Source organism: Poeciliopsis prolifica, unplaced genomic scaffold (assembly GCF_027474105.1).
Source record: "Poeciliopsis prolifica strain line A6 unplaced genomic scaffold, Auburn_PproV2 SCAFFOLD002, whole genome shotgun sequence".
Taxonomy (NCBI): domain Eukaryota; kingdom Metazoa; phylum Chordata; class Actinopteri; order Cyprinodontiformes; family Poeciliidae; genus Poeciliopsis; species Poeciliopsis prolifica.
The window spans coordinates 9,026,056-9,039,269 of NW_026562377.1; the positions used below are offsets into that span (position 1 = coordinate 9,026,056).

A 13,214-nucleotide genomic window follows, 5' to 3' on the forward strand; every position below is an offset into this window, starting at 1 on the left:
TTGTGGCTTTATTAGAAAACAGCCTGGTCGTCTATGAGCAACACCAAGCTGATTTTCGGGGCATGCCTCACGGTTCAGCAGAGAGGAGACAGCCTGCTTATCTAACTTCTGTCTCCTGTTTTCACCTCTTGGTGGAGACTCATAAACTGTGAACACTGTTTGCTGTTGATGTTATGCTGTGCCAAACACACCCATCGTAAAACACATACCAAAATACCTTAGGTAACACTATCCAAACCTGCAGATGCAATGAAATGTGGTTAAGATTAAATAAAAAGGTGCGAAAAAATTCCAGAGCTGTCAGCTGCCATATATGGAGATGGGTTCCAGGGAACAGCTTTGTTTCAAGGCTTCAAGTACACAAGTGATGGTTCAGCTTCTGAAGATGAATTTTCTTTTTAATATTTTAGATATATAAAAATATATATATTCATAATTTAGATATGCAAATCAAGAATAGGCAAATCTCCCAAGCATAATATGGAGTGCACAGAATGTTTTGCTGCACATAATGTTTTGCAATATATGATTAATGAGTTGCACAGAGGCAACTGTACCAAGCAGCTACTAATCAATCACTTTCATAGGAAGGCTGAAATGCAGCCATGGAATAAAACACAATCTACTGTGGAGTCAGTCTGAAACGGGATAAGCAACAGCCAAACTCTAGTGGAGAAGCTGTGACAGATAGGTTTGTGTCAAAGGTCAAAGACGATAGCATGAGTGAGCACAGCAACAAGACACAAGGTACTTTATGCCATTAACAAAGTCACTCTTCAGATAATTATTTCAAGACAGACTGAAATTTCAGGATGTGCTGTTTAAACTTTCTTGAAAAAGCTCAAACACACAGTGGTGATGATCACAGAAATATTGGTTGAACAAGAAAACTTAGTGATGGAGATGAAAACATATCAAGCTAATTCTCCTCAGAAGATGTCCAGCAGCTAACAACTAGCAGACACCAGGGGGAGCCAGTGACTTCCAGCAACAATTTGGAGGCATTTGACCACCAGTGGCTGAACTGCAAACAAAAGGTCCAACAAGGTGACAAGCTGAAGCGACTCAACTTTTAACAAAAACAAAGAAACTGAGGTTTAAACATTAAATGTTTGGTGTTGCAGAACAAGCTAATTTGTAACTCATTAGATTAGGGGTTTTGGAAAACATTTAACAGAATCACAAATCTTTATTAGATTTTCAGAAATTTATAAAAATAAAGATCTATTCCTTTAAGACTTCTAGTCAAAATGATATTGATATTTGTAGTGAAAGAGTTTCAGTGTTTCAGGAGCATCATCCTGTGACCAGCGACCCAGATAGGGTCAGGTATCAGAGCTTTGCGTTGGCCACTCCTTCCCATTCACTTCCTGCTCCCTGGCTCTGCCTCTATATCCCTGGAGGCATATCAATGTCACCGACTGCACAAACACACCTGTGTCACACGATCAGAGGGTGCAGCAAATAGCAGCTTTTCTGTATGGCGTTTTATACTGTTTTGTAGTAGACACACAGATAATGGGAGTGCTTATGTCTGCAAAATCTTTAAAACTGCACCACATTTCACTTTAAACGAGAATAGGGTGATTCAAACTCCTTCTGACAATAAATGTATGGATTAAAAGGTTGTTATTTTAAATATCTCCAAAGTCTGTTTTTGTTCCAGCTTTGGTATCTTGTAAAAACCTTGGCAGTGTCTCTAAAATGAAACTGGGTTGCTCCGTGCATTGGCGTGTGTCTGTGAATTTTTTGGTTTGTGGCTGCTGCTCCACCCAAACCTCCTCCATAGAATTTCTGTCAGGATATTCAAAGTGTGTGCAAACTTGGCCTGCACAGAAACAAATTACAAGCTCATTGCACAGCACAAACACAATGATGATAATATGAACAGCAATAATGGTGAAAAAATAGTTAGAATAGTTGTAATAACAAACCATATGAGTAGTCTCTTTTACACATTGGTTTTGGTATCTGTTACTTTGTTTTGTATGGTACATTTACTAACACTAAATTACTCTCTAAATGAAGCTTCAAACGAAGCATATTCTCAACTTTTCTCCAGTATTTTCCAGAAATTGGAGAATCAGATTATATCAAATCCTCATAAGTAAAGCATGTGTGAAAGTTACCATGGTCTGTATTGTACATTCAAATATCTCCTGGTTTAGAGTTAGCATAGCTCTTATATGGCATATAAAGTTAGCCTTTGCTACAGTATCCGCAATAACAATAATAAAAAACATTAATAAAATTTAAAAAGTCAAATTGAATCATGATAAACTAAATTAAGTTGAGCTAAGTCAAGATAAAACAAATGAACATTAACTTAGATACAATAACATAAGCCAAGTGAGAAAGAAAAGCAAACAAAAAGCTTTAACAAAAAATAATAAAAGTAAATTGGAAATGAACACAATAACCAACATAAAATAGAGCAATTAATGTTACACTAAGCTAACTAGCCTACCTTAACAAAGATTAAAAAAAGATAATCAGATAAAATCAACTAAAATAGATTAAGCTAAGCAAGAATAAATAATACTGTTAGAAAAAATTCTAAATATTCTGGATGTTGAATGAAAATGATCAAAGCTTTTTGGTCATCATGGCATCCATTGCTTGGATGCCATGATGCCATTTGTACATCGCACGCAAATATCTCCTGGGCACACATGACATAACAGCTTTCTGTTCTCTGTTCCCTTCTCTTTACTGTCACACTTTGGTATCTCCGCCCTGTACCACCTGCTTTTGCAGGTGCAGACAAGGATGATAGCTTGGCATGCCATATGCCTTCAGGGTGGAGAGACACTGCAGGACCACACCTTAGTGTTCATCCAAGAAAGACAAACACCGAGGAAGACACTTCTGTCATTTCATTAGGTGGCTCAGTTATATCTGAGAGTGTTAAAGTGTGCATGTCTTAAAATTTCAGATTTCTGCTGCTTAGACGAAGCTGAAAAGCACTGCATGATAACCTAGGTTGTAGAAACCTAGGATAGCTATCAGTTTAGATGTTCAGATAGCTATTATCAGCTAAGCAATTAAATTCATTCATAAAAGTAGTTTTCCTAACATTTCTTTCTCAGTAATAGCTCCTGAGAACAATGTCAAGCAAGCAAACACACCCTATGTATGAGCATCTATCACTGTCGCTCATCTGTTTTTAATCCTTTCTTTTAACGTATAAAAGGTTTCACTTGGCACACACTCTATCTCTTTTAAGTGAACATAAATGAGGGTATGCATAGCTGCAAACACAGAAGATCTGACAAGATGGGACAGCACCATCAGACAGTAAAAAAAATCAAATAAAAAAAAATCTAAAGAAAATTATTAAAAATGCACCCCCTCCTCTCCCACCTCGGCTCATAGAATATGCTGCCTGAACATGCTGTGATGTGTCCTTAATCATTGCAGTGTGTGAAAATTAAGAGCTGATTCTGCATGTGTGTGAGTGGGTGTTGTCCCGGGTGGAGGATGAGTTCTTTTAGGAGCTTCCCACAGTTCGCCTGTGGGACAATGCCAGGTTAGAAATAATCAGAGTGTTTTGGTATCAATAAGGTTGATCTAAATGATTACACCTCAAAAGGGCTGAGGACATGTTTATTCAATTACAAACTGTCATTAGAAGCAAGTTTCAGGAGGCCAACCTCAGCAGACTCCAACTTTTTTGTTGCTCATAATGACATCAAGCTGACACATAGTAGATTTGGAAAATTAACACAACCTTGTTAAAATCCAATTTGTTTTGTAAGGTAAAATAAGAAGACTATGATAAATAATTTCAAAACATTTGCCACATAAGCACGCAAACAGCTGTTGATTCAGTGACAACATTTGGATTTCAATCATAAATAATATAATAAAACTAATATTAAGTTCAAGTGTCTCAGTAGTGTTTAGATATTTTCTTGTCCGCATCCTGTAGAATCTACAGTGTAGATCCTGTAGACGTGATTGGGAGAAAAGTCCAAATAATCTTATTGTACAAAGGTATCAGTCAGAAGAAGGTTATAAAATGTCACGGTTAATACAAGATTTAATTAGTCCATTAAATAATTGTATTTCTGCCACATTCTCCAATTCTGTCTTTGAATTATGAGAAACTTTGCTTCTTATCAAAATTAAAAAATGTATATATTTGATCTCATGAAGAATTTATCTTGTTTTCTCTTTCCTGAACAGAGAAATTGCTCATTCAGCCACAATTATTGCTGCCTTTGCTAAACTTATCCAAAATTCTCAGTTTAATTTTGGATCTCTCTTTGCAAACATGCTTGCCCGAATAAATCTGGCGCAGTGAGTTTGCAAGCTTTTAAAAACTGAAATATTCATTATGATCAAACACTTATAATTGCTGAGAAGCGATTTGACCATTACCACTGATGTCTTGACAGTTTATTTAAGGCCTCCTTCCCTTTAGATCTTGAGATTCCTAAAACAGATAACATGCATTGTCCAAACAGTGACTCTGACTTCCAATCATGTTGGTAAAATTAAGAGATTGCATTAAATCTAAATTCATCAGGACAATGAATATATTTTTTAAAGAATGCACATTCTTTAAGTGTTGTGCACATTTAACCAATCCATTATTAATTATTCAAAATGTCATATACAAAATGACCACTGAACCACCACATGACTCAGTGGTAGAGAAAGTGCACGACATACAAAAGCTGCAGCCCTTGTAACTTTCCCAGATTGATTCCATGCATGTGTTTTCTCTTCCTATTAAATGGAAATAAATGAACAAATATAGTCAAACTGAATTCAGAATCAAAGCATAGAAAAATGATGATGATTCTGCTGCTCTGAAAAACTGAATGCAAGACAGAAAGAAAGAAGAACTGCTCTTTACTTTAAAACAAATGCAGGTTTCGCTTTGAAATCCAACACAGAGGAAAAATCAAAACATAATCTTGTAATGTATATTTTTTAAGCACAAAGCTAGGTACATGAAAATAGATCATGTGAAATATCACTTTCATTGAATTTTTCATAAATTGGTAAAACATACATAAACCTCATCAACCAGTTGTTTATTTAATTTCAGTGCTGTAACGAATATTATGTCACAACTAAAATAGAATTTTAATGGCTCACAATACTCTGGAAATCTTTGGACAAAATCCAAGTTTACAAGTCGAGTCCTGTCTGCAGAACAAACGTTAATAAAGGAGGGTGGAAAGAAATACTCCTTGAACTGCTCTAACTCTTTATATGTGCAAAATTCTATTCATTTAAACACTTTATATCTCATTTTGTTAAAATTTTAACAGAACAGAAAATCCGTTACTGGAATGGTGCCCTAACGAAAGTATGTGTCAGTCGTGCAGGCAAGGGCGTGCTCCTGATCAACATATGCCGGGGGGAATAACATGATAGTTATGTGAGACTTCTTCTCACAGAGGAAAGTACTGGAGTAGTTTTTTACCTTTATGAATCACCCACAGAAACTTGGACTCATACAAGCTCCAAAAGTTCAAACAGCCACCTTTGTTGCCATATCACAAAAAAATTCTTCAGCAGTAAGTCATCTCCATAGTCTCTAATTAGACCTAAAAACAGGAGAAAACAGAAGTTTGAAGTCAGTTGAAATAATTGTAAAAGACATTCAGTTATCTGTAGTTTTCCATTTCTGCTTCTTAGACTTTCTCCCTTGGACGAGTACAAACGACACACACTCACAAACACATGCATGCCACATTCCTCATTTGCTGCAGATTTGAATAAAACCAAGGTGCAGGCAAGCTAAAGCAATGATCTGTGGGGAAAATAAATGAAGGTGCATTAAGGATCAGGTTCAGACAGATATAATGTTTCTAAATGGTTTCTGGCTGATTTTGAACCAATTCGAAACTCTTGAATTTGAACCCCTGGATTTTTGAAGTATTTTTAGATCTTTTAGTTGTGCTATTCCATAATAGTATCCTATTTCTGTTTTCACAATAAAGACAGCATCTCAATGTGTTTCAGTTCTTTTTTCAGCAATTTCTCCAGAGCTCTGTTCATTGTGTTAAAAGATCTTTCTCCACCATGAACATTTTCACAGTTTGTCACGTTACAAACCAGAAGTTTCCGTGACTCGATAGGAGGATTGCTGCTGCATCTGCAGTGATGATGGCTCTGTGCCCAACAACCATAGAGGAGAGAGAGCTGTGCCAAAAGGCGAGGCTCTCGATTTATCAATTACGGCTGCAAGTCTTTGTTGGTATGTTTAATCCACATCTACAGACTTACATTTTTGCCTTCTCTTCTATGCAAAACACCTCAAATTCAGACTGATTTAATTGAACATTTGTGAAAACTGATTTTCCACTGATTAGATTTACAACCAGCTTCTTTCTCCTTGCTGAAAAAAACAGCATTATGCCTCCATTATGCCTCCGCCACCTTGTTTCACTGTAGGGGTGAAGAGTTCAGGGTCGTGTTCATTTTGCATCTCCGCTGAAATGTTTGATCTTGTTCTCATCTAGTCATAGCTCTTTTATCCCCGTCCTAAATAACTCTTGGCAAACCTGCCGATGAGACTTTTTGTAACTTACTTTTAGCAGTGACAATATATTTATGACCATTGCATTTTCCCATCAACTGATTCCCACACCTGTAAATCTCTGTAACTCATTCAATGTTACAACAGGCCCATTGTTTCAGTCTGTCCATTAGACTGAGACAATGTCAGTCTAATAGACAGACTGAAATGTTTTGTTAGGTTTGTAGCTTTGATATGTTATTTTCAGTGTCAGTTGTGCTCAATGGGATCCTTAATGCTTAGAATATTTTTAAAACCCTGCTTTAATCTCTGTTTTCTTACATTTAAAGTTGTGTTTTTTGGTTTAAATTTTTACATTTGTAGTTTCCAGTCTCATTCTGGTCAGTCTGACTCTTTCTGTTCTGAACTTGAATTAGTGTGTGAACTGCTTTAACACAATAAAGGACTCTGGAGTCTGGTGTTAAACCTGAGTAATGTTTCAGCAATGTGCCTCCCAGAAAGTCTCTATTATGTAGGTGCATTTCAGCCTTTGTAGGAGGGTCGCACCACCTGCAGGCATACAATGACTCTACTGTACACCCAATAATGAAGTTAGCCCAAAAAAAGACACTTTGTCTTTTTCTGAAACTTTTTAAAAGGTTCGCCTGAAGAAAGTGAGTCTGTGCATAACCAAAAAAAGTCCAGTTTAGAAACAGTGGGTTGTGGGGAAACAGTGGCCTAAGTCTGTCCACAAGAGAAAGAGATAGTTCTCTAAGGTCAAACCATATGATTTAGAGTATTTTGGCAAAAGAAAACAGAGCTGTCAATTCTAATTGGCTGTCAAACTTGTTTTTCTGTGAGTTCCTCCTTCTGGCTCCAGGCGTTAGTGAGTTCATTTATCACTCGTCCTTTCAGCAGTTTGCCTTGAAGCTCTGCAAGCATTTCTGCAGTCAATCAGAGCGATTCTGTTTCAGACCACAACGAGAGTCCAGATTTTCAGATGCTTGCACAAACAAGAGCTTGTCTGTTGTAGTGCAGCAAGAATTTACAGTTTGGATCAAATTGTATGATATATTGCCATAAGTAATCTTTTTGTTTTCATATCTTTAAGTACTAAGTGCACAGTCCTTAAGAGCCATGAGAGGAAGCCAAGTAGCTCATTTGAAAATAAATAAAACATCTTTACTCATGTTTCTAAAAGGTTTAAAAAAAAAAGTGTTTCCGTTGTCCTCCCCTGAACCCTCAGAGGCCCTGCAGTTCTTTGTTTTGAGTGTTGTCATTTAAACTGGAATCTCACTCCTCCTCCTGCAGAAGTATTGCTGCTCTGCACACACAGCTAATAAAATTAAAAGTTCTCTGGAAAACCCACTGACTTATTAAAAAATAAAAAAGTTTCAGTTCCTCAGCAGTGAAAGCATGTAAGCAATTACAACATTTATGCAGATTTGTTCATCTGAGGAGAAAAAAACTGAATTCCTGAAGACATTCTAACAGACTGTAAATGGTTCAAAAGCCTTAAGATATCACTGCAATAGGAAGATTTACATCTTTATGTCTTTATAGATGCCATGGTTTAAAATCTATTATATATTTAAGGCTGGGAGAAATCTGTGCTGTAGACTCTCACTGGAGACCACAGAGAGCTTGGCTGAAATTTCCTGCAGCAAAACAGCCTAATGTTTTTCCCTGAAAATCAAAGGCTCTACCAATTGGACTGTACTGATTTCTGCACATCTGCATAAATGTTGCTGCAAAAAACAAGCTACTGCACACTCCCTTTGCAATGCATGTTGCTTTTTTCATTCTCCTCCACTCAGACTGATGTGTATCTGACACTTCATTCATAGTAAAAATATTTCCTTTTTTTTTTAAGTTTTTGTTAGGACTCCAGTCATAATTTATCAGAAATATAAGACTAACCAGTCCTCTAAGGTGAAAGCAAACCTACATTTTAATGGTCTGCAGAGAAAAATCTGAGTGAAGTTTGAATTGTTAGACTTTTTAAATATAAAAATTAAGAATCAGTTTTTCCACGTAGTTTGTGCCCTCTACACTGTGAGTATAAGTTGGCAATCCTACAAATAAAAAAAAATTAAAATGATTAATAAACAAGGCACCTTAAGTTAATTTAAAAAGACTTACAGAAGCTTTTACAAATTTGTAAAAGCTTCTGTACAAATTACAAACGCAAAGACTACGTTTGGAAAACAAGTCTTTGCTGTTACAGCATTTCTCCAAAACGCCTGATTTACCATTTAGCGGTTAAAATCCACTTTTCTGAACTTAATCTTAAAATATTGGATATTCTGAGAGTCAAAGGTCTTCATAAAACTAGGAATAGGGCCTACAACAAAACGCACACATTTTCTGCCTTCAGCCCTGTTTTGAAGGGCGTGGCAACGGGGACATAAAAACTTTTGAGGACATTGGAGACACAGAGGTGTGGCCCTCCACCCCCTAAAACGCACCTCCGCAGCGCGCCGCTCGCAGTGCGCAGCAGAGGGACCGGAGGAGGACGGGTGGAGACGGCACGGCTCTGCTGTGCGCTGTGTCTGGCTCCCTGGCTGCTCTTTCCATATCACAATGAGCTTTTCCGGATCAAACCAGGCGCTCAACTCGGTCCGAAGGGCCAACTCGAGGAGCAACCTCGCCGGCGGGATGACCTACCATTACGCGCGGAGCGATGTGGCGCACGGAGGCGGTAATGGAGTCGAACCCATGGTGGAAGGATTTAATAGATCGGCGACGTTTTCGAGGGCAACGATGTCGAAGGGTAGCAGGATGATGAGCAACACCATGGGGAGCGCCACGATGGGTGGAATGAGGTGCCAACATTTATTTATTTATTTATTTTCCTGGTTGCTCTGTTGCGCAGTTAACTTCTCTCATTACTCAGAGTGAAAAAGTAGCAGGCATTAAATATTAAAGGTCTTATACCCGCTGCAAATCCTGGACTGAACAAAACTAAAATAATAATTACTGACAAATCTGAATTTAAAAGATTTTATAATTCAGTGTCATATTTTTTTGATGTCTTGGTTCTAATGTGAGCAATTCTTATACTGGTTCTTTAAGACTACAGGTCCAAGTACTTTAAAAGTTCTCATAATCATTTTATTTTATATCTGCTGAAATACTCCCCTACCCAGATAATGAAACAAACCTGCTGCCATAAACACTTCATCCCTCTCAAATGTGATCTACTGTCACTTCTAAGGTTTCTTTGCACACCAGCTCCATTTTGCCTCCAGGGACACTTGATTTATGGTCTGCACTGAACTTTTGGGCTCACTCAATTGCAACATCTTCAACATTCTTCATTCCAGACACTTCAGGTTCACAGCCTCCAAAAAACCCCACAGAGTAAATCTGCCACTGCTCTGCTTTACAAAAAGACGGGTAGTGACTTTTAATGGTAGAGAGCTTTCTAGAAGAAATGAATGCCTTTTGTTGAAGTTTTTTGCTGCTGCAATTTTCAAACTAGTATTTCACTGTATTAAGAACCAGTAGGTGAAATGTGTATAATTTAGATTGTTTTGTGGGAGATATAAATATGCAAATTTCCTTTGCATATAAAATTATGAATGGCAGATAACTGATGTGATAGGAGACTGTGTAATAAACAGTGTACTGTAGATTAAGTCATCTGCTTAAGGGACCATCTTCATATGATTTTTTCTTAGAAACATTTTATATATTTGAAAATGTATTTACTTTCTACCAATTTTTACTGACACCCAGCAACTGTTTGGATACACCCACAAAAAGAAAGCCTGGAGATCTTTAGAGTTCTTCAGAAGCTGTTTGTGTAAAATGGGGGACTTTTCAATGGGTTTTGAAAAAAGAAACATAATTGCTTTGTTGCCTTGTTTGTTCAAACTATTATCTGTCCTGAATGGTTTGCATGAAAAATGCAAATGCATCTATTAATGTTCGTGACCTGAATGTGCTGATTGGTCTTTAGTCTTATTATGGTTGAAGGTTTATTTTATATAAGAGGAAAGTTTATCTGACTCCAATTAACCATATCTACCAGCAAGATGTTCCTTAAACTTAACAGGTTTAAATAGGACTTATGAAAAACCTGTATAACATTTAAATTAAATTATATTAGCAATTTGATGAATGTTCAAAATACTCACACATCAAAAGAAACATACTGATGTGAAATGGTTAAGTATATATTCCTATTATGCCTTAAAAGATACCAGTTAAAAATAAGTACATCAACAAACAGATAAAAATGTATCTGAAATTTGTCAGGACTTGAAAATAAGTGAAAAAGCTTCTCTGGTTTAGAGAAAACCTGCTGGATCAAAACTACTTCAAAATGTTACAAGAAAGTGTGGCTGTTATTAAAAGCAACTTGTAACCAAAGGAGAAATAAATCATATATGCAAGGCATACTGTTGAAGTTAAAATAATTAATTACCCTGGAAAATTTACATTGGAAATTATTGTCATTCAAACTGAATTAATATTGTAAAAAAAAAAAAAAAAAAAAAAAAACATTTGAAGCATAAAGTTGAGAAAAGTGCTTACATTAATCCCTCTCCACACACACTTTCATGCACTTCCCTAGAAAGTAAAAGAAATGAAAATTTAAACAAATGAACCCTAGACTTGAGAAAAATGGAAAGTGATATAAATGTTTTCTTTTGATCAGTGTTTATATTTACATATAGCTTTGAGATCCTCAAAGATTATTCCTTTCTGCTTTCTATTTTTGGTGGTGTGGCTTGCATATACTCAAACGTTTTTTTTTTTCTTCTACTCAATTAATCTTTTATTTAAAAGAAGCACATTAAACAGCAATTATTCCTACCTCAATAACCAATAAAGAAAATACAGCAGTTCTGGACCATTTTCAAATGTCTACCAGCGTCTTGCATGTTTTTACTTGTATTTTAATGAGCTAGTTTTGGTGATGAGCTTAACGTTGGAAGGCAGCATTGCAATCTAAAGTGTGAGTTTTATGTGTGGTTTAGCCAATAATTGACCCACATCATTTATTTATTTTCTAGAGCTGTGAACTATTAGAAATGTCGAGCACAGAAAACAGTAAAGAGTGTCCAAATGCAGTTTCAGAGGGCTATTACCAACTTCTAACTGATCAGTAACAAAAAACAAGTTGAGATTATACAGATACAAATGATGAAATAAAACTTAAAACTGAGCAGTTCAAGGATTTTATGCTAATAGAAGTTTTTAATTGCCTCAGGGGATTATAAGTTGACCAGTACTTTCAGAGGATGTTTAAGTCATGTTACCTGAATCTGCTTGAAATGCATTAACTGAGGCTGATTACATAGATGATATTTATGAATTTCCTCTGCAGTGGCTACATGAGCACCCAGTCAAAAGCCATGCAGCTGCAGGCTCGCTGCAACGAATACCTGCAGAATGCCGAAGACGCCATTCAGGCTGTGAGTGATGATTTTTCTGCTCTTTACTTTTTCTTTTCCTGCTTAGGTAGGTACAGAAATGTTATATTGAGTTTCAGATCTTTTTCAAACTTAGTTGATGAAAGAAGAGAGTGTATTGTTGCAGTATGTTTTATGTTGGCTTTAAAAGAATGACAGAAATGTTTTGTGGTTTAAAGTCGATGGATGCTCCAACAGAAATTATTCAGGCAATGAAAGGGCTTTTTTTGCTCTCAGCTGGTTCTGCCTAACAAGCTCATTCGTAGTGTCTGATGATAGTTATGGGGATAAACAATTTTGAGTCTAAATTCTTAAATTGGTTGTTTACTAAAGCTTGACTCCATGAAATATTTTTGTTTTTGTTTCAGTAAAAGAAAAGTTTCTTCATGTCAACATCAGCTTTGTGAACTGTGACGTAAAGCATATATATGTTTTACCTTTCATGCAGGGCTCTGGTGATGCAGAGGACTACATGATAATGGCAAAAGATGCTATTGAGAGGTTAAAAGTCTTTGCAATGGAGTTGAATCAAATGGGACAACCCAGTGACAATGTAGTCAGGAGGTAAAACTACTTCACCTTTAATCACGTCTGCAATGTTCTGTCCAAAGCTCAATGCAAATGCATCGCTGCTTTCTTCTCATTTTGCAGCGTGGAGTACTACCAAGACCAGCTGAGAGGGGTCCATAGGTCCATATCTGGCACCTCTCTGAGGAGGAGGAGCACCAGAAAGAGCTCTGGAGGCTGGGAAGAGGCTGGAAGGAGCTTCCATGATGCTATTGCTTGGATCCATCAGCAAAAGGCAGGAACAAACTCAGACACACATAAAGCTTTATACCTGAGCCAAAACCAAAAACCTCAAACCAAACCAAAGTCTCCAGCACCTGAGAAGGATTTAAGTTGTTTACAGACAACTTAAATTACTTACCTAAGTAAACTATTCAAATAAATGAATTATTAATATCTTACAGATGCTATAGCTTGCTAAAGCAATACTGCAATACTTCCACTGAGAAAAAAAGGGTGTCATACAGAAAGAAAAATAGGCAAAACGTAAAAGTACCACCTTTACCTTCCTTACAAATGTCTTTGTGAGCAGAATTGGTTAAAGCTAAAGTTGAGATTTATCCCCAAAAAATCTTGTCTGCAAGTCATATAATCAGTTGTACTTAATAGTACTTTAAACAAACTTGTTTACTAAAAAAAATGTTATTCAGCTTCATCCATGAATAAGGATTGTATTTTTTTTCTAATATGATTTTTCAAAAATAATTTATTTAGTTGTCTCAAAATCGAGCTGTTTAGATTGAACT

At 36.5% G+C, this 13,214-nt stretch overlaps 1 protein-coding gene across 1 annotated transcript in view; it reads left to right on the top strand.

Moving 5' to 3' along the window:
- Positions 1-8,931: 8,931 nt before the first annotated feature.
- LOC129368747 (desmoplakin-A-like) overlaps positions 8,932-13,214 on the top strand; it is a 29,792-nt gene continuing 25,509 nt past the window's right edge. The window contains exons 1-4 of the mRNA XM_055043852.1: positions 8,932-9,303; positions 11,817-11,904; positions 12,350-12,465; positions 12,553-12,703. Of these exons, the coding sequence (XP_054899827.1) occupies positions 9,062-9,303; positions 11,817-11,904; positions 12,350-12,465; positions 12,553-12,703 (597 nt within the window). The 5' untranslated portion in view covers positions 8,932-9,061. The remainder of the gene's footprint in view (positions 9,304-11,816; positions 11,905-12,349; positions 12,466-12,552; positions 12,704-13,214) is intronic.